Source organism: Berghia stephanieae, chromosome 8, assembly GCF_034508935.2.
Source record: "Berghia stephanieae isolate SIO BIC M18660-M18661 chromosome 8, UCSD_Bste_1.3, whole genome shotgun sequence".
NCBI classification, from domain to species: Eukaryota; Metazoa; Mollusca; class Gastropoda; order Nudibranchia; family Aeolidiidae; genus Berghia; species Berghia stephanieae.
Genome location: NC_088367.1, coordinates 26840870 through 26868369, shown reverse-complemented (window position 1 = coordinate 26868369; position 27500 = coordinate 26840870). Strand labels below are relative to the sequence as shown.

At 34.4% G+C, this 27500-nt stretch overlaps 1 protein-coding gene across 3 annotated transcripts in view; it reads right to left on the bottom strand.

Moving 5' to 3' along the window:
- LOC144978442 (phosphonopyruvate decarboxylase-like) overlaps positions 1-27500 on the bottom strand; it is a 40771-nt gene that overhangs the window by 1376 nt on the left and 11895 nt on the right. The window contains exons 1-11 of one of the 3 annotated variants that reach the window (XM_078924510.1): positions 25399-25628; positions 22307-22501; positions 20465-20603; positions 14382-14512; positions 12679-12838; positions 12081-12136; positions 8917-9026; positions 7934-8047; positions 5845-5950; positions 4513-4713; positions 1-1662 (exon numbers count right to left, since the gene is read on the bottom strand). The exon at positions 1-1662 is cut by the window's left edge and continues 1376 nt beyond it. In XM_078924510.1, the coding sequence (XP_078780636.1) occupies positions 1486-1662; positions 4513-4713; positions 5845-5950; positions 7934-8047; positions 8917-9026; positions 12081-12136; positions 12679-12838; positions 14382-14512; positions 20465-20603; positions 22307-22390 (1278 nt within the window). In that variant the 5' untranslated portion in view covers positions 22391-22501; positions 25399-25628 and the 3' untranslated portion in view covers positions 1-1485. Of the gene's footprint in view, positions 1663-4512; positions 4714-5844; positions 5951-7933; positions 8048-8916; positions 9027-12080; positions 12137-12678; positions 12839-14381; positions 14513-20464; positions 20604-22306; positions 22502-24967; positions 25220-25398; positions 25629-27500 lie in introns of those variants that run through there. The other 2 variants (XM_078924511.1, XM_078924512.1) reach the window with 2 other exon arrangements.

The following is a 27500-nucleotide window of genomic DNA, read 5'->3' as shown; positions in this document are numbered from 1 at the left end:
GGATTACTTTTTTACTACTAGCTTGAGACCACCTAATGTGCTGACCTCAAATGAATATACACGTTTTTATTGCTGAAAAAGAAAGCAGAGGCAAAGCATGTGAATGTTTGGGGTTTGGATTTCTATTTCTTACTAAACCAACTCCAATCTGCATTATTTCATCTCTTACCATTTAAGTATTTCTATAGAAGAAGATAGACTTTGGTGCGTGTCCACATACATAACATGATTACAAACCGTAACACAAAAGAGATATTGATAACAAAACATAAAGGCGAGCTGAAATGAGAGCAACCTACACACGACTATTTACAGATATCAAGGTCAAGAAAAAGTGTCTAAAGCCAAGGAACACAAGTGCTGGTAGATTTATAAAAGAAAAACATGCTACATCTCAACAGTGATAATTTTTTAAATAATGAAAGTAACATATACAAAAGATCATAAATATTCAAAACAAAAATTTATCAAGATATGTTTACAGCTTACAACACATATGTGCTCACAATTTTCTATCTAAAACAAAACCTAAACCCACTTACTAATGTATTTTCCCTCTTTCATATTGATAAAAAGAGATGGGGATCTATGCTTTCCAAGATTACCAGTTTAACAGCACAAATACTGAATAAATTGGTATAAATATTGCTCTAAAATAAAAATTAATCATGAACAAAACGTTAGTCAATAAAAATAAAACAGGACAACAACATTTTAAATAAATAATGTTGTTTGATCAATGTAAAACAACATTGGTCAACATAACTGAGCATACTTGTGTACTGAAAATTGCAATACACACATATCAAAAGTTTTACCATAATGATCCATGATAAAAATATTATGCTTTGCATTATGTGTCTTTTTAGAGTTGAGAAATCAAATGCAGCAAAGTAAAAGTATGTTTGAGCTATGAACTGAATTCAATAATTTTAAAATTAAGGTTTTATGTCTTTTCATAACAATCAACATTTCCAAATAAAATGGTAATATAAATTAGGTAAGAACAGATTAAATATTATCACACTTTCACTGAATCACCTGGTATTTCATATATTCGATCACAAATAAAAAAAATATCGAAACAAAACAACAACAACAACAAAAATAATAATCCAAGCTATGATTCAAAATAAAATAAAATAAAAAGGGGGATATAACCTCAATGAAACCATGTCCCATTATACAGGAAGACATTGTGTAGACCGTAAAAATAAACAAAATAAATATATGTTTAAAAAAAAAAGATGAACAAACTAAACAGCAACAGGAAATAATAATTTATAAATATATAATATAACACCTAACATCAAATAGATTTATTTGTTTATGAAATGCATATACATAATGCTCCTGGGTAAGTTTTTGGATGATTATGTACACTAAACTTTTCCCAGTCATGAATGAACAGCATCAGTTATTCAATGACTGATAATATGAAAAAAAACAAAAAACAAAACAAAAAACAAATGTATTGATACTTGACTACTTTTGAAGATAGTTCATGAAGTCTGCTTTGTTTTCATGAGTGGTTCTGGTGGGTCTACCGAGGTCAGACCTGTTGCCTAGTTTGACCTTGACCTCTAGCAGAATGGGACCTTTGGCCTTGGCGACATATGCCATTTTCTCACGGATTTCAGCCTCTGTTGTGGCCAATAAAGCCTGAGGATTGAAAGAAGAACAGTCAAATAAATATTAATGATCTAACCAAATATATATTGGTCATATAGCACATTTTTACGATTAAGGCAAAGCTACTTAATTCAGTTAACAGCAAATGTATGTCTCAAATATCAAGAATGATATACATTTTTTTTTTCAAACACTCTTACAATACCTGCCACTACAATAGAAATAACCAATTTAACAGAATCAGTTTACATAAAATGACAAATAACAAAGAAACTGGAAGAAAAGTGCGCTCATTCTTTGCCTCAAGGACACAATTCCTTTGAAGGAAATATATGATTTTGAGCTCAAAGTGCTTCTTCATTTGTCCTACAGAGTCATTAGGCACATGTAGCCAGAGTTAATCCCGGGTTCTGTAGTCTGAAGTGGACAATAGCAATTGCTTCATACGGTTTGGATGGGATGCTATATATATTCTATCACAAAGTACTCTCTGCCAGGTCTAACAGACCCAGCTATACAAATCACTGCTGAGTGGACAGGGGGTCAGAAAGAAAAAAATCTCAATTTCACTTGGGATCATTCTCAGTCCCTTTGCGTATAAAATCAGTGCTGTACCAAGCTGAGCTATCATGCCCCCTGAGCCCAAAGTTGCTCAACTTTTACACATGGAGACAAACACCTCTGCCACTAAACTCAGCTAAATAATAATCTTTAGTCCTACCATAGCACATAAAGTGGAATAAACTCCGGCTCCACTAGTCCTGAAACCTAAAATCATGCCAACTCTCTTATGATTGAAGTGTAATATTAGCTGCAGCAAGAGCAGTAGTAGTGGTGGTGGTGGTAGCAGGAAGCAAACTTCAATGGACAGCACAAAATAAATATGTATGTAAAAAACTGAAGCTTTTGAGTAACGGAGTATCCACTAAATGAGCTAAAGGAAAAAGTGCTTTACATTTTTTTAAAATGATATAAAATCCTAGTTTAACTAACTAATACTGAACTATTGTTGCTGAGTTTGGAATCCAGACCAAAAAAAAAAAAAAAAAATGAAAAAACACAGAAGGATGTAAGAGATAAGCAACAAACGGTTAAACAGATGTACACTTGAAACAGGATGGTTACCTCATCCTGAAGTAACAGTAGTCCTTCAGAACCATAAGGCCCATGGAGCCGGAGTTTATCCTGTATTCTATAGCATGAAATGGACAATAGCAATTGCTTTCTACCCTTTGGATAGGATGCTAGTCTATTGCAAAGAACTTTCCGCCAGATCTAACAAACCCAGCTCTCAATCACTGCTGGGTGGACAGGAGGGTCAGGAAAAAATCTCAACTGCACCCGAGATCGATCTAAGTCTGAAGTGTGAAGCAAGAACTCTATCAACTGAGCTATAGGGACCCCTCATGAAGTAGTAGTAGTTGTAGTACTAGTAATAATAATAATAAATAATAATAATAATAATAATAATAATAATAATAATAATAATATAATAATAATAATAATAATAATAATAATAATAATAATAATAATAATAATAATAATAATAATAATAATAATAATCCTAATAAATTTTATTCATCCTTTTTGAAAATTGTACAACAGACGTGGCAAGGAAATGAGATGGATTAAAGTATTGACATTAAAAAGACACAGAAACAAGCATTAAATAACCTATATAAACCTCAAAATAAATTAAATAGTAATGTATCTATTACGTGCACTATAGTGAGTATTATATAGATATATATAATATGTAGCTTCATAGAATAAAATAAATTTGATTATTGATTTAAGGGTATATTTAGTATCGCAATCTAAAATATTTCACGGCAGAAGTTTGGAAAATAAAAATGGTGTTGAAATAGATCAGTTAGTGATTTGGTATACATAATCATTACACTAAAATTATAAGAATGTAAACCACATCTACAGCTAAGAAAAACACAAGTGATATAGTACAGGCTAAGGTTAAAATAGCAACTTTATACAATGAATTAAATGGCCTTATAGCGGTGCCTGTAGATCAGTAGCAAATTTTAAATCAAGTAAAATACAAACTAGGCAGTCAGGGTATCCATTTTCTAATATTCCTCAATTTTGGCAATCATCTTTACTAATTTTTCCAAATTATGTTCTGTTTAAGGCAAAACTTAACTAACAGTCCCTCCTATATTAAAGACCTTCTAAACATCTATCTCCCCAATAGAAGCTTGAGGTCAAGCAATGACAAATCAATCATTGTCAAACCTGAGACCTTGAGTAAACTAGGTGAACATTCCTCTCAATTCTCGGAACTCTCTCCAATCACATGGGAGATGCTCGGATTTGTTGACAACTTTCAAATCTCGCTTAAAGTTTTATCTTGTTACGTCATAAGTTGTTATACTATTTTCATGTTTTGTTGTTCTAAAATTGAATTCATATCAATTTTCCAAGTACACTTGTCTTTCTGTAATATGGTTTGTTTTATATCACTGTAAAGCGCTTAGAGCCTGTGACAATGGGTGGAAATGCTATATAAGTACCATTTATTATTATTACAACTTACCTGCAGCTATCATGCTTTTGAACAATGTTAACACCTTTTAAGATGACCTACAGACAATCGGGAAAGCACCATAATTCTTTTTTCTCCTATGCAATATGCATATTGAAAGTAATGTTCTGAGTTAGTCACTTCATTTAAAGAAGAAGAAGAAGAAGAAGAAGAAGAAGAAGAAGAAGAAGAAGAAGAAGAAGAAGAAGAAGAAGAAGAAGAAGAAGAAGAAGAAGAAGAAGAAGAAGAAGAAGAAGAAGAAGAAGAAGAAGACGAAGAAGAAGAAGAAGACGAAGAAGAAGAAGAAGAGGAAGAAGAAGCAGTTAAAAGAATGCACGTACCTCCTTATATCCGCATCCCTTGGCAATGGCCCCGATATTGAACACGTCATGATTATTGGCTTCAGTGGGTTGTCCCCCAACTGAATCGTGGGCCCCATTGTTGATGACGATATGCTTGAAATTGGGAGGGGCCCTCTGAGCTATAGTTGCAAAGGCACCCATGTGCATGATGAGAGCTCCATCACCATCAAAAGAGTAGATCTGACAAATAATAAAAACAAAAAATATTTTAAAAATAAATTGCAAAAATATTTTTTTAAAATAACATTAACCTACTTCTTCAAACTGAAAATATGTCAGTTAACCCAAAATTGCTAAAAATCCTAAGGAAAAGGCGAAAATGTTGTCATTCGAAGCCTTTCCATTTTCATCTTTTCGTTTGTAATTTTACAATCCCAGGTTCAGACTCTCACCTTTGCCGTGCTAAAAATTGGAACTTTGCAATTATAAATTTGGATTAAAAATATCTTGTAGTGAAGATTGAATAAAAGTAGTTTCTTCAAATGCAAAAACAGATAATCCTTAATCTTCCTTCCCCTCCGCCATCCGACTTTGGAACTCCCTCCCAACCAATTGTAAACAGGCCCTTTCGACTGATGTCTTCAAAAAGTCACTCCCTGCTTCCCTCTAAAACCCCTGTTACTGAAAAATCGGCAATACAATCTTCAGCCTGAAGCTTTGGCCTTAATGGTAAAAGACGAAGATTTTCTTGATATTGGATATTTTAACTAAAAAAATCAATATGCAGCATCTCAATTCTGTCATGGTAAATTGACAGTAACCAGTTAGATAGGACTCCAGTTTTCAGTTTTACAGACCCAGATACAAAATTACTGCTGGCTGGACACAGAGATCAGAAAACGTTGACTCAACCCTATTGAAACTAATCCCCTTGCTCGTAGGTAATGTGCTCTACCAAAGAGTTATTTGGACCCCTGATTGCATTGGAAGTTTTAATAAAAGTTCATTTTGTTTTCATCTGTTTTGACTTGTGAAGTTTTAATAAACATTAATTTTCATTGTGTCTGCAATATGAATGACAAAATTTAAAATTTTATCTCAAAAAAAAAAAAAACAATCCCACACACACGATAAAATCCCCCAAAAAAAACAAATCAGTAAAAGCTATTTTAAATACAAGTTAAACATGTAATAAATGGAAGAAACCAATTGGGGCAGCATTTATCAGCCAAAATACTAAATGATAAATTAATTCTAATTGATAAAATAAAAATATACAGGGTGTCCCAAAAATGTATACACATTTGAGTTATTAGCTTCTAAAAGATGTGTATACATTTTGGGGGGGGGGGGATAAACCCAAAGAGTTACCTGTCTGTTGGGTTTCTCCATGGCAATTGCCATGGCAATAGAGGAAGCGTGGCCCATGGCGCCTACTGTCAAGAAATCTCTGTGATGACCCATCTTGTGGTTTGCTCTGTGATTGAGTAATAAACGCGGAATTTGAAGGATATTAAAATCATAACTAAAGCAGAGACGCCAACTTTAAATTTGGCTCACAGGAGTTTCAGACACCACTCGTAGTAATTTCAATGCCGAAAGAGGAATTTCCGCACACAAGAAAAAGCAATTGGAATGGTATTTGGCATTGTGTTTATATATTGTATAGTTCTAAATAGATAACTGATTAGGATTATATTATGATACTTAAACACATTGCCAAATACAATCCCAAAGTTTCCTTATTTCAAATGAAGTAAAGCTCCAAAACCTAATGGTAGAGATTGTAGAACTGGTGGTAGTAGGATGATGTGGTGTTGGTGGTTGTAGTAATGGTGGTAGTGATGATGAAGATGTGATAGTGGTTGTAGTAGTAGTAGTAGTAGTAGTAGTAGTAGTAGTAGTAGTAGTAGTAGTAGTAGTAGTAGTAGTAGTAGTGATGATAGTTGTAATACTAGTGGCAGTGATGATGTTGTGGTGGTTGGAGGGAGGGAGGGGAGGGCATTCTTGGAACAAACTGACCTCACCGGAATTTGACGGAAGTTGCCCGGAGCCCGGAATTTTTTGCTTCAGACCGGAGTTTTTTCCGGTGAAACCGGAGTTTTGGCATCACTGCTAAAGGCTTGATACTTTTTACCCAGTCGTTACTTCAACTAAATCCATTGGAGGAAGGAATGACCTGGTCACCTTGTACAGAGATTTGAAAAGTATTTCCAGAGAGAGAGAGAGAGAGAGAGAGAGAGAGAGAGAGAGAGAGAGAGAGAGAGAGAGAGAGAGAGAGAGAGAGAGAGAGAGAGAGAGAGACAGAGAGAGAGAGAGAGAGAGAGAGAGAGAGAGAGAGAGAGAGAGCATATCTTTGTATGGTTGATTGGTCGTGTAACTGACATATAGAGCAATGGAAGCAAACAAGCATTGCTATTTCTGGACAATGAAGGTCATAGTGTAATTATTTTTATCATCATCATCATCATCATTATTATTATTATTATTATTATTATTATTATTATTATTATTATTATTTTTTTATTATTATTATTATTATTATTATTATTATTATTATTATTATTATTATTATTATTATTATTATTATTATTATCACCATTATTAGAAATAAAGTTACTTCGTTCTCTATTTCCCCTTAAAATAATATTGTGAAGATTTAATATCTGTGACCATCCCCTTATAATAATATGGGCAATTCAAATTTGAAAATACAAAAGAACCCGTGATTTATTTAGAGCATACCTCCCCAGTTGAAAATTTTTAAATATGTCATGACATGAAAGTGACAATTTTGAGTAGTTTGTGGGGAAAAAAGTGTAATCAAACAAACAGAAAAATAATAATAATAATAAATAACAGGAATGTGGCCTCTTGCTACAAATCCAATTCTCCCTCTTTGGAATCAGAAACCCTGATAGTGAACTGGAACACAAATCGAAAAAGACTGAACTCCAGTTGTGATATAAATGTTTCTCCTTTTTTATTTTGATTACTATCTTTTTAATTGAAAAAAAAAAAAAAGTAGTGCACAACAGTAGTGATTCGTCGACCATTTGATCCCATCAGAAAATTGATGAGCCAACGATCAGAATTGCATTTTTATTTTATTTTTAGATTTTGCATAGTAATATATTCAGGGTTGTATTTGCATGATTATGTTAAAAGTTTAATATTTGGGAGGTATGCTACAGTATAAATGAGTTAACTGCAGCCAAACACAGGATTCTTTTATTTGCTATTTGTGAGCCATGTAGTGATTGTGATTCTTTCAGTACACTGTTGCAAGAATTTAGTATCAGTTTGAATTTGAAATATAACATGGTTATTGTATTCTAAAAGCATTAAAAAAAAAGTGGTGATGATTATGATGATTATTATAACAGTGATGATGATGATCAAAATGAGGATAGTTAAAAATGTGAGAAGCAGGTAGAAGAGATTGAACATGGTGTCCTACCTAAATTCAAACAGTTCTCTTGACAACATGCCAGTGGATCCAACCACCACATCAGAATTTCTATCCATGCAATCCAATAAGATGTGTAGAGCCTCTTCTCTCTTGAGTGGGAAGCTATGGACAAAAGAATATATGAATGTGATATCAACATTACAAACCAGCTTCAAAGAATGTAGTGTTGTAGGCCTTCAGGGTGATAAGGAAGATGGAGGTAGTAGTCCTTCGGAGCCATTGGACCCACGGAGCCAGAGTTTATACCGTGAAAAGGACAAAAGAAATTGCTTGCTATCCTTTGGATAGGATGCCAGTCTATCACAGAGTACTTTCCACCAAATCTAACAGATTCAGCTTCACATTGACTGCTGGGCAGACAGGGGGGTCATAAAATAATCTTGACTGCACCCGGGTCGATCTTAATCCTTTTGCATGTGAAGAGAGTGCTCTGCCAACTGAGCTATTGGGATCCCCTGACAGGGCTAGAGTTTATCTTACTTTCGGTAGCGTTTAGCAAAGTGTAGCGAACGCTTGCTTCCCTTTGGACGAGAAGCAAGTCTATCACAAAGTATTTTCTATCTGATCTAACAGAACAAGCTGACAAATCACTGCCAGGTGGACAGGGATATCTGCTAAACTTAGGACAAATACCAATACCTTTGTGATACCTAAGCGATTGGGATCTGTGAAATTTAGTCCCAAAAAAATGTGTGAAGACAAATATGAAAAAAAAGTTGCCAAAATAATCTTACTGTCGATCTAACCATTAAGAAAATTTATATGTGGCACAAAAAAAAAACACTTTTTTTTCTTTTCTTTTTTTAATCCAGAATTATAAAGAAAAAAATAATTATTCAAAAGTGAAAGCAGAACAAATTCAATCTAATAATCCTTGGTGTTTCATACAAGTGAACATTAGTAGATATATAGCTTTTCTCTGATTTTAGTAAAGTCTTCAAAGAACTCAAAACTACATAAATAAAACTTACGGAGCTGGAGGGCCGGCAGGCAGGGTATATTTGGAAAAAGTACCAGTACGAACAAGCAAGGCAAATGGGCTTTGGACTTCATCAAAATGCTTTTTGGCTCTTTCTAGCATCTGAAAAAAAAAGAAAGATCATAATATTCATGTCACATCAAATATAACTGATTTAGAAAACAGAAACATGTAATTCAATTTTTTAAAAAGCTGGTGGCTTAGATGGAAGAACAATAGGGAAGAAAAGTCATGACATCGCACTTTCTACTTTTCTGACTCCAAAAGTACTTGGAAGTGGGTATGTAACCAGCCCTTTGGAATACTAATAATGAATATGTTACATATTGAGTCATAAGGAGGTATATTTTAGTACCAAGATATATAGGCAGATTCTAAGTATTACGGGTGTAAAAAGATGGATGATCTTTACTGATGACACGTATAGATGTAGAATAGAAAATAAGATGCCATCACTCTGAAACCAGAAGATCATTTACAAAAGATATGTATTCAGTCCCGCGGAAGATTGGTTTTACACTTACAATAAGATAAGAACCAGTATTTTTACATCACACTTTTCTTTCCTATTAACATACATACCAAGTTATAGTGAAATGGTAGGAATAAATCAATCAATTTCAAGATTAATTTGAAAAACTGTGAGTTATCCAATGTCACTAAAAACAGATGGGAAAATACATGAAAAAAATCTTCCTCAAAGATCTTTAAATTTTGTTCTAAATGTTTTTTTGCCTGTTCCTATTTTTCTTTCTACTTTGTCTGACACTATATCATAAATACCTTTTCATATTCTTAACTTGCACTAGAGCCAGTTTCATAATTATTCACTATATCTTCAGAGGTTACAAAACATTTTTACCACAATTTACAACAACATGGGGAGCTGCAAGGTCTGGGCCGGACGTCCCGCTTGCTGAAAGGAAATTGATGTGCATTTCGAACCCAACACCTCTCATTTCCAGGTGCATTGATTGCCGCGTAATCCTGTCTGACAGAGATTATTGCATATGGCCTCTCATGCATTATTGTGTCCATAACAGCACCTTCCCGTGGTGTTCCCCGTTTCTACTGAGTTTGTTATGGGCGCGACCGAGTCCCCGGCGGTATAACCGGGCTAGGGAGTAGGTGGGACCCCTTCCTCTTAAGGTGCAGGAGACAGAACCCACCGATGAGTGGTACACGCTCTGCTCCTCACCCACCCACCTCACACTCATTCTGTAGTGTGGTGTCCTCTGTATGTCCTTACTTTTCTTAATCTACCCCTATAGCTCATACTTGTTTCCTAGTGCTGTAACTTTAACACTTCTATACTCCCTCTTTGGTCGACCTGTGGCCCATGTCTTCTGTATGACTATCTGTGATTGATTGTAATCATGTATCCTTCTTAAAAAATTGAGATTTTTAGGGGAAAGGGATGGTATCCCTTTGTTTTAGGCCCACAGAATCTCTCATCGACACAAATGACCCAGGACGTGACGATCCTCTGTTTATGAAATATGGCCCTTTAAGCAGAAAGATTAACTGAAATAGATAACTGCAAGCCAGGAAACAGTAGGTGGCGGGGAATGGGCGACCGTCAATCATGAAAGAGACTGTGGGAAAGACAAAATGAAGGCTACTTGACTAAACCCTATAAAAATTAATTATATGAGGAACATGCATCTGCAGTTCAACTCCTGATGTTATGCAGCTGACAGCGAATACAGGTTAGGGTGGGAAGACAGACCAGAGACTCCCCAGCATGCCATGACAACAACAGAAAATGGTGTGAATCTAGACGTTTTTGATTAGGGTGACTTTTTATCCCTAAGATATGAAGGAAACAAAACAGGGTGGGTTTTTTATTACTACCCAATAAAGAATCGTAATAACTTAAAAAAACTAGAAATGATAGAAGCATCTAGTTTTTTTTTTCATAGTTTTCCATCACTATTCAAGTATTTTGTGGTGAAAATTTCAGGAAGATAATTGATAAAAGGCGTAACAATAAAGTTGCACATGGTGGTTGTAGTAATGGTAGTGGTAGGGATAATGATGTGGTAGTGGTTGTAGTAGTTGTGGTAAGGATGACGATGTGGTGATGATGGTTGTAGTCGTAGTGGTAGTCACCACATACATCTCTCGTATTCACAGATTCACTAATGCCCACATCCCATTGTTTCAAGTTCGCCAGAGACGCCAACTTAAAATTTGGCTAACGTAAATTTCAGAAACAATTCCGAATAATTTCAATGCTTCAACAGGAATTTCTGCAAACAAAATATAATCTATTGAGATCTATAATCATCCCAATACCCCTTGTTTCAAATCAAGTAAAGTTCCAAAACCAATTTATGACGTATAAAATATTAAAATGAATGGTAGGGGTGGTGGATATGATGGTGGCTGTTGTACTGGTGGCAGTAATGATAATGTATGTGGTTGTGGTGGTTGCAGATAGTAGTAGTGGTTGTAGGGATGATGATGTGGTGGTGGTGGTGGTGGTAGGGATGATGATGTGGTGTAGGTTGTAGTAGTAATGGTGATAGGAATGATAATGTGATGGTTTTTGTAGTACAGGTGGTGGTTGTAAAAGTAGTGGTGATAGGAATGTTGATGTAGTTGTGGTGAGTCTTTTTAAAAGGCGGAATAGTGATGGTGATCGGCCACCATTTAGGCGGAAATCCGCCTTTAGGCGGAAGATTCTCAGCCATCGAAAAAGGAAGAAAGTTGACTAAGTAATGTTTTGACGCAAAAATTGGAAGAAAAATAAAAACGCGTCAAAAATTGCTTGAGTCAAATTTCTCCCTTTTTACAAAAAGCGTGGCTGTATTTTAACAGCTTATAACATCTTCCAGAAATTTTCACCACAAAAATGCATGAATAGTAATGTTTCTATCATATCTAGTTTTTAGGCTATTTTAATTCTTTATTGGATAGATTAAAAAAAAAACACCCTGTATAATCCCTTGATATCTTATGACTGACAGAAATGTATTAAAATGTTTTACTGGTCAAAATACAAATTGAAATTTATATTTATTAAGTAATGAAATATAAAACTGTACTGCGTGTAATACATAACACTTGACGATACTAAAGAAACATACAAAGTTTTTCAAAGAAGGGGACAACAACAAGAAAAAGAAAAATGGAAAATAAGAAAACTCTTACTGGAACGATTTGGCTTTCATCTTTGGGAACAACCTCTGATGGAATGTCCATGAGTTCTGGTAGGAGGGAAATCAAATTTATTCATTTGTTTTGATCCATTTTGCGAATATTTTTTCAGTGACTTGGTAATGAATAACAAACACTCATTTAACAATTATAACAGAGCAAACAAAAATTAAGAGTGATATGAAAGGGGGGGGGGGGGGAGGTGATTATTAGTCTAAATAGTTAAATTTGGGCAGAATAGACTTACATTAGGACCTCCACAATAGCATTAAGGCAGAAAGTATATAGATAATAAGATTAAAATGATCAAAAATTTGCACCAAAAAAAACCCACAAAAAAAAAAAAAGCTTTCAAAAAGAGAAAAGAAAAAGGAATTTTTTCCAAGACAGAAGTCAAGAAATTGCATCTTTTAAAGGTACAGCTGTCATTTGTTTGAGCATTTTGATTAAATCACTCGGTCATTAGAAGTAAATGCTCCCTCTGATTTATAAACTATTAGATTATATCATCCTCCTATGAAAGTTTATGAGAAAATATAACTGAGGTACAGCGATATTATTCGTTTGTCATCACATTGTTTAAATTCATTACCTAATGTCTGCTTTGTGATGGGCCCTTGTGCGTTGTGCTGTGGTTCATCCTTCACTCCAGGCTGACCTCTCCATCCAATGAGAATGAGAAGAGGGATTTTGAAGACTGTGTGATGTGTCAGGGACATTAAAGGATTCACCATATTGCCAATACCTGAATTCTAAAAATAATAAAAAATAATAAAAAATTTAAAAAAAAAAAAAAGGGGGGGGGGATATCGAATAATCCTTTATTAAATTCTGAAGTGTCATTGCTTTATAATAAATAGTGTGACCTATTGTGTCAGATAAAGATCCAAAATAAGAGTGTATGAAACAGTTTATTTTTCTTGCATATTTCTTTCTTGCCTTGTCTGGCACTTTTCATATCTTTATCTTACACCAGCACCTGCTCACTTATTTGTAACCCATTATATCAAATTGGTATAATGTTAAGATGAACAGGGTGCCAAAAAGCGATTTTACAGAAAAAAAAATAACCAGAAATGTGGGGTCTCACTTTTAGATATACTATATCTATGGTCTTCAATAAAACGTTTTAAATAAACCAAAGTTTCATAGTTTTGTTTATAAAATCAGGTATTAACATCAAAATCACCGTGATATAATACCTAGTTGAGACAATGGGTCACGTATGATTTGGGTTTATGTGCAAGTTGCTTTCTTCATTTTTTTTTTCATTCTGTAACACAGTCCATCAATTGATGGAATTCTGTGAGACAATTGTTTTAAATGTTGGACCTCTCAAATTTTAGCCAGTTATCTTTTCTTAGGTTTAAGATAAGTATATTTTCCAAACCTTTTAAATCTTCTTTGATATCCTGAATAAAGAAAATTAAAGAAACACTATGGACAGATAGGACGATAAAACCGACAGACCTGGTCTTCATCCGTTTCTTTAAAGATAAATCAATAGTAACAATTGCTCACTAATTTTTAGATTGGATGCTAGTATACTACTAACGTAGTTTCCAGCAGTTCTAACAATTACAAATACAGCTACCTCATCAATACTGGACAGACAGAAGCGTTTGAAATAATTCTGGACCAAGCCTTGGACTGACAATAGTCCCTTTGCTTGTCCAAGAGCTCGAGTAATTGAATTATCAAATCTCCAACTTTAGACTGTAAAAAGTAATGTACAAAAACTGTAAAAAGTAATGTACAAAAATGAACATACAAGCTTTTTAAAAAAAAGGACAAAACACCAAACACAGAAAATTTTGAACTCAAATGAAAAAGAACCCTAATAATAATAATAATAATAATAATAATAATAATAATAATAATAATAATAGGAAGAGTAATAATAATAATAATAATAATAATAATAATAATAATAATAATAATAATAATAATAATAATAATAATAATAATAATAATAATAATAGTAATAATAATAATAATAATAATAATAATAATAATAATAATAATAATAATAATAATAATAATAATAATAATAATAATAATAATGTATTTTTTGTAGCGCTTTAACTTGTATATAACAACTCTAAGCGCTTCATATAAAAGTTAATATAATATATAAAACCTTACAATTGTACATAAAATGTGTTTAGTATTTTGTTCTTTTAAAGCTGTTATATTCATTTATGTACATTACTTTTTAGTTTTATTACAGTCCACAAACTTCAGCAGCTTGGTATCAACTCTCGACAGTGAGCTGTTAAAAAAGTTTTAACTGACCTGCAAGTAGACACATGCTGGTTTTCCTGTAGCCATGTAGTGACCTGCGGCCATTGCAACCGCTGAGCCCTCATTTGATGTGATGATATGATTGCCATTCGTGGAATTATGGGTGACGTAGGCACAGAAATCTGTTGAATGAAAATTATTTGTAAAATTACAATCAGGAGGTTGACAAGGACTGAATCAGATTGTTCCAAATAGTTTTGAACAAAACATAGTAAAGGAAATATAAAATGACTCAATCATGTTTAGGTCAGTAAAGAGATTGTTTTTTTTTTTGTTTTTAAGGGTTTTACGGCGCTTGCAACACATTTAGGTTATATCAGCGCCAGTAAAAAGGAAGAAAATGGGATAGTTAGACCTGTAAATGAGCTCTATAAAAATTGACTGAAACTCTTCGACAAACTGAAGATTCAATTATTTTTATTAAAAATAAGGGCATCATTGGAGAGGAGAGTGATAAATACAATATATCAAAATAGTGGGTGTTATTTCTTACTGGAAGTATGACTGCCATAATTTGATGTAGAAGGAATGCTAAATAAGCATGTCATTCATATAGGTAAAGATGACTTCATCAAAGTCATATTCCTGCCTCTGGAATTTTTTTGACATAGAAAAATAATCACCATTATCATCTTTAACTTCTAGCCATGACCAATTGAATTTATTCCTCACGGGACTCACATCTTTATCGATGCTCGACAAGTCTGAATTGCGATCCACGAACAGCTCAGCCATTGTGAGAACATTAGAATAATGTAGCAATGAGCAAACTTGATTTTCAATCAGTAAATGACAGAGAAAAAAAAACTTAAATAAATATGACTTTAGGCCAATACACTGAATTATTAAGTAGAAGTGAATTATCAAGAAGAAACTTCGGCAGGCGTAGCGGAAAAATTCAAAGAATGGAAATGAAGGTAAATTGCCACAAAACAGCAAGCTCGCTTGGACTTGAGCAAAACAATGCCAGAAAACGTCCTGATTTGCACGGGAATTAATTAGACTACTTACCATTGTTCCTTATGATCAGGTACTCAATCAGTGAAGAAACGGTCAACCAGTTTGTTTACAACGTGAGGCAATCGAAATGTGCTTGTAGCAATCTATCCTAACTTTCGATTTGAAGGTGTCTACATAACGGACTTGCGGCATTCGCAATTTACTTTATCATAGTTTTGAGACTCGAAGGGTAAATGTGGTCAATTTTGGCTTAGATGAAACAGTGAAATTTATCGCTCGGTGGCTCAGTTAAAATTGGCTACAGTTGGGATCACGACGGATTGGAAAGTGAAAAAATAATTTAACGAAGGATGTGTGAAAATACCCAGGGAAGTGTTCAGACATGCCTTTTATAAAAAGCGTTGCTTTGTCTTGGCAATATATACATCGTTAATATAAACGGTCCCCATGAGCTATGCGTAGCGCTGTGGAACACTCCTAATTATTTTACGGTCATTCGACTACGATTTTTGAATTCTTTCTTTTTTGCTTTCTTTCTTTCCTTTTTTAAATATTTGAATTTGACAAATTGACTGATTTCAGTTAATTGACTGAGAATTTACAGGTCTAGATAGTAAAAAGTTCTAGAATTACAATTAAAGCACCCAAGAGAAAGTAAGACAAAGGGGAACTGGGAACAAATAGGGATCAGATGTAGATCTCAAGAGCATACCACCAATGTGCTTAGTTTGAGATCACCTACATGTCTCATCCGGACACAAGCACAAAATCCAACAAAGAGGAATACACTCAAATGCTCACTTTATAAATTCAAAATAACAAATATAATAATACATAACAGAGAGATGATTTACAAGGAAAAAAATATCATCTCCCAAAACAAAAACTATGCATTTGACTGTTTCCCTCCCAGCCAGGACTCCGGCCAGGGACAGGACAAAACCAATTAATCTCATTCCAAGACAATGACAGGAAACAATTGGAAAACGGGTTGGGGGGATAGAAGACACAGCATGTACCTCCCTGCCCACTATGGGAGGTCAGGATCCCCACCTAATCAGTAAAGAGAGATAACAAAATAATTACTTCACAATATGAAAAGAGAAATTCTTTTAATGTCATTGTCTATAAATCAAATTTTAAAGAAATTTTTTAAAAAACACCCAACTAAGTGGAATCTTTAGATATTGTTGCCTAAGCATTCCATGAAGGAAAAGAGATAATCAATTAAATAAATGCCTGACAACAAAAATTTAGTCAACAGGGAACAAAGTGGGGGTTTGTAATCTTACTCAAGGTAAACTTAGGAAAGTTAAAAACGGGATTGGGAAACTGACGACCCCAGATGGCTGTAAAACGGATTATGATAAAGTAAAGTAGTAAAGACAGATGTTTTTAATACATTTTTTTTCAAGTGTATTTGCACAAGAAAATGTTGATAATCTGCCTATATTTCATAACTCTTGTTTGAACGATATTGTGATAAATGAAGTTGATGTTTATAATACACTAGTGAAACTTGATACAAATAAAAGTATGGGACTTGACAGTACACATCCACGTATTTTTAATGAATTTGCAAAGGTAACAATATTTCCTATCTGCTATTTATATAACAAATCGCTTTCTTGTGGTGTACTCCCTGATGATTGGAAATTTGGAAATGTTACGTCAATATTCAAAAAGGGTGATCGATGTGATCCTCTAACTACAGACCAATAAGTCTAATGTGTATTCTTTGTAAAATCTTCGAGAGTATAGTTAAAGAGAAAATAGTTACTTTTCTTGAAATGAATCAGTTGCTAAATAATTGTCGACATGGATTTAGAAAGGGACGCTCTTGCATAACTGAGTTAGTGCAAGTAATGGATGATTTTACATGATGTATTGATGAAAAATGCAATATTGATGTTATATATTTGAATTTCAGGAAAGCTTTCGATGCTGTCTCACACAAAAGGTTATTTTTGAAACTTAAAAGAGTATGGAAGTACTGGTAGTATTTATAACTGGATTGTATCTTTTTTAGCTGGCCGTTCTCAACGGGTTGTCAAAGGTGAAAGTAGTTCTGACTTCATATGCGCAACAAGTGGTGTCCCTCAGGGCAGTGTACTTGGTCCTTAACTGTTCATAAACTATACAAATGATCTGCCTGATACTATAAATTCTAAATGCAAACGTTTTGCTGATGACACCAAAATTTATGCACCAGATGAAGATATCTTACAAAATGACATAAATTCACTATACAATTGGTCTGAAAATTGGCAGCTTTATTTCAACATTACTAAATGTTGAGTGCTGCACATTGGTGTTTAACCCTTCATTCTCCTATTACATTAGTGACAATAATATGACTGTTATGCCAACTACATGCTCAGAAAGGGACTTGGGGGTCATCTTTGATAATAAATTGTGTTTTGATGAACACATATATGTGATTGTATAAAAAGAGCAAACAAGCTTGTCGGAATTATATACAGAAGCTTTAGCTGTCTTGATTTAAAAACATTTGTCCAACTTTATAAGTTTGTCATCTCGTATAGAGTATGGAAATAGTATTTGGAGTCCCTTATTTAAGCGACAGCTTGTTAACATTGAGAACGTACAAAGACGTGCTACAAGACATCTATCCTATTTAGAAAGATCAAAGTATCTAAATTTGCCTTCACTAAAATATTGTAGAATAAGAGGTGATATTCATATATATATATATAGACTTGTGTATGGTTCTAACAATATAGATTATAATGATTTTCAAAATTATTCGCATGTTACAAGCAGTAGGGGAGAAAAGTTTAAGATATTTGTTGAAAGATTTAATTCGTCTCCAAGGAAAAATAATCTAATTCAAATAACTGTGACAATTTGGAATAATCTAAAGTTTGAGACAAAAAATTCTAATTAAATTAATAATTTTAAGAATGCTATTGATAAAGATCTTACCAACATTATATTTGATCTTGACGAATAAAGTAACATGACATTGGACATTATTGTATTTTTTGTATATCAATTATTTAAAACTCTCTAATGTACAAGTTGGACATGCCAAAATGAATGTAAATAGAGTTAATTATATTACGAATATTGAATTATTGAATATGACACTTATGTATTAGAAATTTAATTCTCAGTATCATCAATTAATTGACATTTAATACTAATTATACAACTGATAAATTGTATCTAAGCATAAAAGTTACACAGGTTTTAGAACCTATTAGCTCTTAAATGATACAATACATTACGACAAAATAATGGGGTTTTTTTAATGGATAAATGGCTCAAAGGGAAGATGTCGGTGAATAATAAAAAAAAATCATTGTATCCTAATGGCTATAAAATGTACGCTGTTAATAATAGGTATTGTCTCCTTCTGTCAGATGACACTTTCGGAATTGACAGGCAATTAAGTGCATCAAATTTGGAATGTGGAATTGCATTGGATTCTTTTGTCAATGCTGTCTACAGCTGGGTCAAATGTTGGGGCCATTCCAACAACCAACAATGATCAAACAAGTGACCAGAGTTCATTCATAATGACAATAATAGCTGCTGTTTGTTTTATGTTGGGCTATTAGTTATTTAGACCTGTAAATGAGCTCTATAAAAATTGACTGAAACTCTTCGACAAACTGAAGATTCAATTATTTTTATTAAAAATAAGGGCATCATTGGAGAGGAGAGTGATAAATACAATATATCAAAATAGTGGGTGTTATTTCTTACTGGAAGTATGACTGCCATAATTTGATGTAGAAGGAATGCTAAATAAGCATGTCATTCATATAGGTAAAGATGACTTCATCAAAGTCATATTCCTGCCTCTGGAATTTTTTTGACATAGAAAAATAATCACCATTATCATCTTTAACTTCTAGCCATGACCAATTGAATTTATTCCTCACGGGACTCACATCTTTATCGATGCTCGACAAGTCTGAATTGCGATCCACGAACAGCTCAGCCATTGTGAGAACATTAGAATAATGTAGCAATGAGCAAACTTGATTTTCAATCAGTAAATGACAGAGAAAAAAAAACTTAAATAAATATGACTTCAGGCCAATACACTGAATTATTAAGTAGAAGTGAATTATCAAGAAGAAACTTCGGCAGGCGTAGCGGAAAAATTCAAAGAATGGAAATGAAGGTAAATCGCCACAAAACAGCAAGCTCGCTTGGACTTGAGCAAAACAATGCCAGAAAACGTCCTGATTTGCACGGGAATTAATTAGACTACTTACCATTGTTCCTTATGATCAGGTACTCAATCAGTGAAGAAACGGTCAACCAGTTTGTTTACAACGTGAGGCAATCGAAATGTGCTTGTAGCAATCTATCCTAACTTTCGATTTGAAGGTGTCTACATAACGGACTTGCGGCATTCGCAATTTACTTTATCATAGTTTTGAGACTCGAAGGGTAAATGTGGTCAATTTTGGCTTAGATGAAACAGTGAAATTTATCGCTCGGTGGCTCAGTTAAAATTGGCTACAGTTGGGATCACGACGGATTGGAAAGTGAAAAAATAATTTAACGAAGGATGTGTGAAATTACCCAGGGAAGTGTTCAGACCCGCCTTTTATAAAAAGCGTCGCTTTGTCTTGGCAATATATACATCGTTAATATAAACGGTCCCCATGAGCTATGCGTAGCGCTGTGGAACACTCCTAATTATTTTACAGTCATTCGACTACGATTTGTGAATTCTTTCTTTTTTTCTTTCTTTCTTTCTTTCTTTCTTTCCTTTTTTAAATATTTGAATTTGACAAATTGACTGATTTCAGTTAATTGACTGAGAATTTACAGGTCTAGTTATTGTAATTTCAATTATCCTTGAAAAGAAACAACTTCCAATACTGTTATCGAACCTGTTATTTTTTTTTTATGGTTCTAATAAAATATATGAATAATATGTTTTGGGAAAAGCCACAATTTAATTGGTTTGTTCAAATACAAACATTCTTGATTCCAGTTTGCTTGTTTTATCAAGCATATTTTTTAACTTAATCTCTCCCTCTGCATCATGATTAACTTGATCAGATCAGATAAATAAATGTTTTTATTTCTTTCTTTTTTTTTTGTGTGTGTTAAGTATTGTTAAATACCTTTAAGCAAAGAGTCAGGCACTCCACAGAAAAATGATATGCCTAAATGCTCTTGGACGGCTTTGTAGAAATTGGCTGGACTGACCTTCTCAAATGCTTCTGATGATGGTGGTGATGGGTGCTGTGTTAAATGTCTGATCTGGAAGGAAAAATTGTGGACTTGTGAGGAAGTTAATCATTTACCGATAACTAGAAATGAAATGAGTAGATAAGTATCAGACAAAATAGAATAAAAACTGGTGCAGCAATTGAACCCAGGATCTGACTGCTATGGCATCTCCGCCTGGCCACAAGAGGGACACTCTACAATCGATGCTATCCACCATAATAACGATTGTAGAACACCCCTCTTATGGGCAGGGAGAGGTTGAGAGGTTTGGCAACAGTTGGGTTCTGGGTTCAACAACCCATCACTGTAAATGTTTCTTTTCTCTATTGTTGTTTGGCACTTTTCTACTCACTTCAGTTCTTGTTATTATCAACACAATTCCCGCTCCACTCACTTTTCTGAATAAATTATTAACCACGTCATTAACAATGAAAATGACCCAATTGATTTAAAACTGTTCCAAGGTTAACAGATGCTGTTTGCCATGTAATATTTCACTTTCACTTTTGATGAGTGATTAGATCTGAGTCTAAGATTCAATCACCAGTTAAGGAGAACTGATTCTTGGGATTATTATTTTCCTATACTGTTGTTTCTGTATTCTAACATAAAAACCTTTTAAGAACTTTATCACTCCATTATGCGCAGTTACAGAATGTGATCAAAATTCAGTAACTGACAAGCAAAGAAATCTACAACTGATACGACAGAGTATATTATAGGCAATTGTCATAACATGACTTTGGCAAAATATTTCTTTTCTTATAAAACTTGATTGATGGTCTGATCGACACTAATACAGCACACTCCTCACAAGAAAAGGGACCAATATTGGTCCTGGATTCATTTGAGATTATTTTATGACTACTCTGTCCACCAGCAGTGATTGAGACTCTAAAAAGTCTGTTGGATCTGGCATTAAGTACTTTATGATACACAGGAATATTACCAAAAGGTTTTAGCAAGAAGCCCATCTAATATCACAGACCCCTTGATAGGGCTTAAGAATGGATCTGGAGAAAAACTGAAGATAAAGTTGCAATAACATATTTTATCATAATCAATAACAGTGTAAGTTACGACAAAATAATTATGTGTTAAAGAATCTAAAAATCAGTTTCTTGCACATAATCAAATGAATTAAGCAAGTGTATACCCAAAATAAAAAGAGGAACAAGTTCAAGTGACATCTCTTCCACAGTACAAATGTTTTAAAGATGATGCTATTTGTAGCAGTAGTTGTAAATCTATATATTTGGCAAATTAATTTTTTTGTAACACTAAGGCTCCGAAACCACATGACCAATCGTTACCAAATTTGGCATGGTGTAAACAATTGACATGAAGATGGCTTGTGTGTTTTATGAGATTTATTAGACATCAAGAGAAAAGAAACATTTAAGGCGATGGGTTGTTGAACCCAGGACCCAACTGTTACGGCACCTCTCCCTGCCCATGATTCTACGATAAGTGAGTGAAATATAGAAGCTATTAATTTAAATGCTAAAAATAAATCTCCGTGCCCAAATAAAAAGATTCGTGGAGTTCTCTTAACCAGTCGAAAAATGTATTGTCTATCGATACAAAAGAAATTGAGTTTAAATTTTATTCAACTGAATCTTAAATTTTGAGTTGATTGACTTAACATCACGCTCATTGAACGAGCATCGTTCATTGAACGGACAGCTATGCTTGTAATGAAATAAAAAATTGTAACACTGTATGCAACAAACCTGTATGAGTTGAGATAAAGGAGCAGCTACATCAAAAATCCTAAGAGACCTCAATCCATGTCGTATATGCACAAGAGATGCCATTGTGTGTTTGTGTTGGCTGTGTCTTTAAACTTGGTATAATTTGGAAGCTTTTAAAAATATGGTAATCCTTATTCCGTCAAATACCCAAAGATCTTTAGAGTTTCTCTTTTTCTGTAAAAATTACAACAAAAATAAAACAATATATAGTAAGACAAGTTTGTTTCATTTTAGGAATTTAAAGCCGCTTGCAAAACTTTTAGATAATTTTAGAGCATGTAGCGCCTTCAGATTACTATATACATGAAGAAAAATTGGAGACAATGCAAAAAGCACAAAATCGTGGATTTTACTTGACAGCAAAATGTTTTGGCAACACCACATCGTTCAATTTTGTAAAAAGACCAATACAAAACTTTGATTCTTCAGAAGAAATGAACAAAGGTGTCCGAGGAACATCAGAAAAACCTGCTATAAAGTCTTTGTATGGCCAAATTTAGATTATAATGTGTTTGGGACCCCAAGAGTAAAAAGCAGATAGAACAGCTAGAGAAAGTTCAAAAAAGAGCATGTAGGTTTGTTTGTAACAACTACAGGAGGACTGAAAGCATCAGTGAGATGTGCAAGAGCCTAAACTGGTCACCATTACATGAGGCACTATACAAAAAGCCAAAGTCCTTTTTAAGGCAACAATCGCAATTGATAGCCTTATTCAAACCGAAAGAAAACAACACTCATATATCAGGTCCCGCATGGACGAGTTAATGCTAATCTCAACTCATTTTTTCCAATCACCATCCAAATATGGAATTCTCTACCCGAAATACAAAGCTAATAAAATAGTGTATTTTTTTTAACAGAAAAAATTGAATGTGCCCAAAAGAAAATAAAGCAAGTTGCTTCATGGTATTGGTTTGACCTATAATGGAATATGCAGTGCAGTTTGGGACCCAGCAACAACATCAACATAACACAAATAATGTGACTGACATTATAAGCGCAGTTTGGGACCCAGCAACAACATCAACATAACACAAATAATGTGACTGGCATTATAAGTCTCTCTGGTGGCCAACACTTGAGGAAAGAAGGAAATGATCTAATGTAACATTTCTTTTTAAGATGGTTCAAAGCATTGCGGATCTACCAAAGGATAGATTAAAGTCTCTTCCAACTTTGGCAGTAACTAGGGGGCATGACATGAGATTACACAATCAAACCTCAATTTCCGAACACAAACGTTTCCTCCCAACTTCAATTTTATCCTAGAATAAGTTGTCACAGTAGGAGAGAGTGGTATTGAACGTTTTAAGGAAAAATAAAATGGGATGAATGAATGTGAACATGTTTTGAGTGAGTATTGTGAAACCTTATTGATAAATCTGTGATTACTGCACCAGAGATGGCTTGCAGTATTTTAAAAGGAAGAGGAAGAGGAAGAAGTAACCTGAAAAGGGGAAAAACAGATACGGAGGACAGACAACACAACAAGTGATCACTTTGCCCACCATGGGAGGTCAATAGACCTCGGCCAGGAGTATTGTATTGTGAATGCTTAAAATGACATTTTACAATAATTAATCCATTCATAACAAACAGGCACATTCCCCTTAACGATTCAAGATCAATGCCTGTGATTTCATTTTCAATCTACGCTGAAACAAGAGAGCTGATATACATAGTATAATATGATATCTACTATGTTGCAAAACAGATCCCAAACAACTAACTGGCTAATATCTATTCAATTTAGATGAGTCTGGAAGTCCTTAAGAGTATCATCATGCTTACTCAAATATGTTGAAAATTTATTCATATAAAAGAGAGGTCCACTAGAGGCCAACTTAACCCTGAATGAGATTAAGTCCTTTATATAATTTCAATTTAAGACCAAAAAAAAAGAGAATATTTTCTTCATTTACATAAAGATTTTTTTATGTCGAAATGCCTTCTTTCGAAACATCACACTGAAATGATCCTGCTGCGGCGTAGCTAGGAAAATAGGTTGGCTTGATCATTGTAATAGTAACATCATATATTTGATAGGAAACCACTGTATTAATGAAAAAGCAGCCAGCACGTTAAAATATTAACCGGGAATTAATGAATGCTAACGTGGCCAATAAATGTGTGTCCTTATTTCATCGGTGCCTCTACGTTATATGGACAAGGGCACTTGCAAAAATATAATTACAGCAGATACCTATCATGTTCAATCATATTCATTCTCTTAACCGTGGCAAAACGGCCCTTAGGAGTCATGAACTGAGCCTAACTGCATATATGGTTGTTACTAAGCGTAACAAATTTGGAACTCTTTACCCAACATGATTGGATAATCTCTATAAATTATGAAAAACTCTAGCTTCATTCTAAAATGAAATGAGAATGAGTTAAGAACCTGGAAATCGTGTAATTATAATTTTGATAACAAAAAATGTACGGATAACAACGTTAAAAAGTTTATGAATTTAAAACTTTTAGTTTTAGAAGCTATAAAAGCGAGTCCTTTTAAGTCCAATAAATCATTTTCACCTTTATCTTATTTAAGAATTTGTGGGGCTTTTTAAAAAGCAGTGAAATATTGAGATATTAATCTAGGAAAAGTCATTAACTGCACTATTAAAATAAATGACTCACTCTCTGACTCTGACTCGCCTGTCTCGCACTGAGTAGGAAAATCTGGATACCGGCACCGGCAAATTAATTTTTGAAATGAGTTCTAAATCTCCCTTTATTACCAGATTTTACATCAAAATATTTGTCCAATGTTTGGGTAAGATAAAGATTCCAATTTCTGCGAATGAACAAACTAGGATCTGAGATTAAAAAGCCATGGTTACAGTGTTGAAATGTGTAAACAGTTCATTGAGTAATAGGCCGACCAAAAATGGGCGTGTCCATACGTCGAACGATCAGTAGCACACGAACGCTGTGTGTTCGCTAACACGCCTCAAGGCCAAGGACATCGAAAATTTGGAACAAAATGTTAAATTTAATAAAGACATACACTCAAAACTTTAAATTCAATATTAAATCGGAAAATATTATCTAATCTTTAAAACACTCACTTCTTTTCTATGAACATGTACCAACATAGAAGAGCACACACACACGCCGGTATTATAAAGCAAGGGCCATCACTACGAAACGTGGCGATCGTCGATGTTTTGGCAACCAGCCAGTAACAGCAGCCGTCATTATTTTCTATCGATTTGTATATTATATTATGCGTATTTTTCTGATTTTATTTACTACCTATTGGTGATCGTTTAAGTACGTGGCAATATGTGTTGCATATGTAGTAGGCACTTCGATATCTCCCGATTCAGCGCTTACCCGATAGCCTCAGTTATCGCGTCAATCTTGCAACATACTAACGAAAGAGTGAAAATGGAAAGGCTTCGTATGGGAACAAAACAGACAATGGACGTTTCGGGTACAAACCCTTCGTCAGCACAACAATACACAAATAAACGTGGAAAACAAATAAAATATAATGAAAAATAACTTGTATCGTCTGTACTCAATGGTGGTTGCAGTATGAATGAAATGTTAATAGAGAATAAAAATTTTTCGCGGCGGTGGTGGGGTTTGAACCTGCGACCTTATTGGTACGACAACTCCGCCTGGCAGGTGAGAGCGTGGCTCTACCGTGTGAGCTATCCACGAACACAAAAATATTCGTTTCAAACTCAAAGTCATTACTAGATCCCTCTCTCACCCACTTCTTGAGACCGCCGATTCGTTCGTACACCACCATCGCGAATAATTTTGACCAGCAGTTAAGCTTAATAGCCAATATTCTCAACACAAACATATAACATAGAAACGATTGAGACATTGAGTATGCTCCGGTGTATGGGGTGAATTTTTAATTCAGAAAAGTGAGTGGAGCAGGCACTTATGTTGGTAACAACAAGATATGAAGTGAATAGAAAAGTGCCAGAAGACAATAGAGAATAAAAATTTTTCGCGGCGGTGGTGGGGTTTGAACCTGCGACCTTATTGGTACGACAACTCCGCCTGGCAGGTGAGAGCGTGGCTCTACCGTGTGAGCTATCCACGAACACAAAAATATTCGTTTCAAACTCAAAGTCATTACTAGATCCCTCTCTCACCCACTTCTTGAGACCGCCGATTCGTTCGTACACCACCATCGCGAATAATTTTGACCAGCAGTTAAGCTTAATAGCCAATATTCTCAACACAAACATATAACATAGAAACGATTGAGACATTGAGTATGCTCCGGTGTATGGGTGAATTTTTAATTCAGAAAAGTGAGTGGAGCAGGCACTTATGTTGGTAACAACAAGATATGAAGTGAATAGAAAAGTGCCAGAAGACAATAGAGAATAAAAATTTTTCGCGGCGGTGGTGGGGTTTGAACCTGCGACCTTATTGGTACGACAACTCCGCCTGGCAGGTGAGAGCGTGGCTCTACCGTGTGAGCTATCCACGAACACAAAAATATTCGTTTCAAACTCAAAGTCATTACTAGATCCCTCTCTCACCCACTTCTTGAGACCGCCGATTCGTTCGTACACCACCATCGCGAATAATTTTGACCAGCAGTTAAGCTTAATAGCCAATATTCTCAACACAAACATATAACATAGAAACGATTGAGACATTGAGTATGCTCCGGTGTATGGGGTGAATTTTTAATTCAGAAAAGTGAGTGGAGCAGGCACTTATGTTGGTAACAACAAGATATGAAGTGAATAGAAAAGTGCCAGAAGACAATAGAGAATAAAAATTTATTCTCTATTGTCTTCTGGCACTTTTCTATTCACTTCATATCTTGTTGTTACCAACATAAGTGCCTGCTCCACTCACTTTTCTGAATTAAAAATTCACCCCATACACCGGAGCATACTCAATGTCTCAATCGTTTCTATGTTATATGTTTGTGTTGAGAATATTGGCTATTAAGCTTAACTGCTGGTCAAAATTATTCGCGATGGTGGTGTACGAACGAATCGGCGGTCTCAAGAAGTGGGTGAGAGAGGGATCTAGTAATGACTTTGAGTTTGAAACGAATATTTTTGTGTTCGTGGATAGCTCACACGGTAGAGCCACGCTCTCACCTGCCAGGCGGAGTTGTCGTACCAATAAGGTCGCAGGTTCAAACCCCACCACCGCCGCGAAAAATTTTTATTCTCTATTG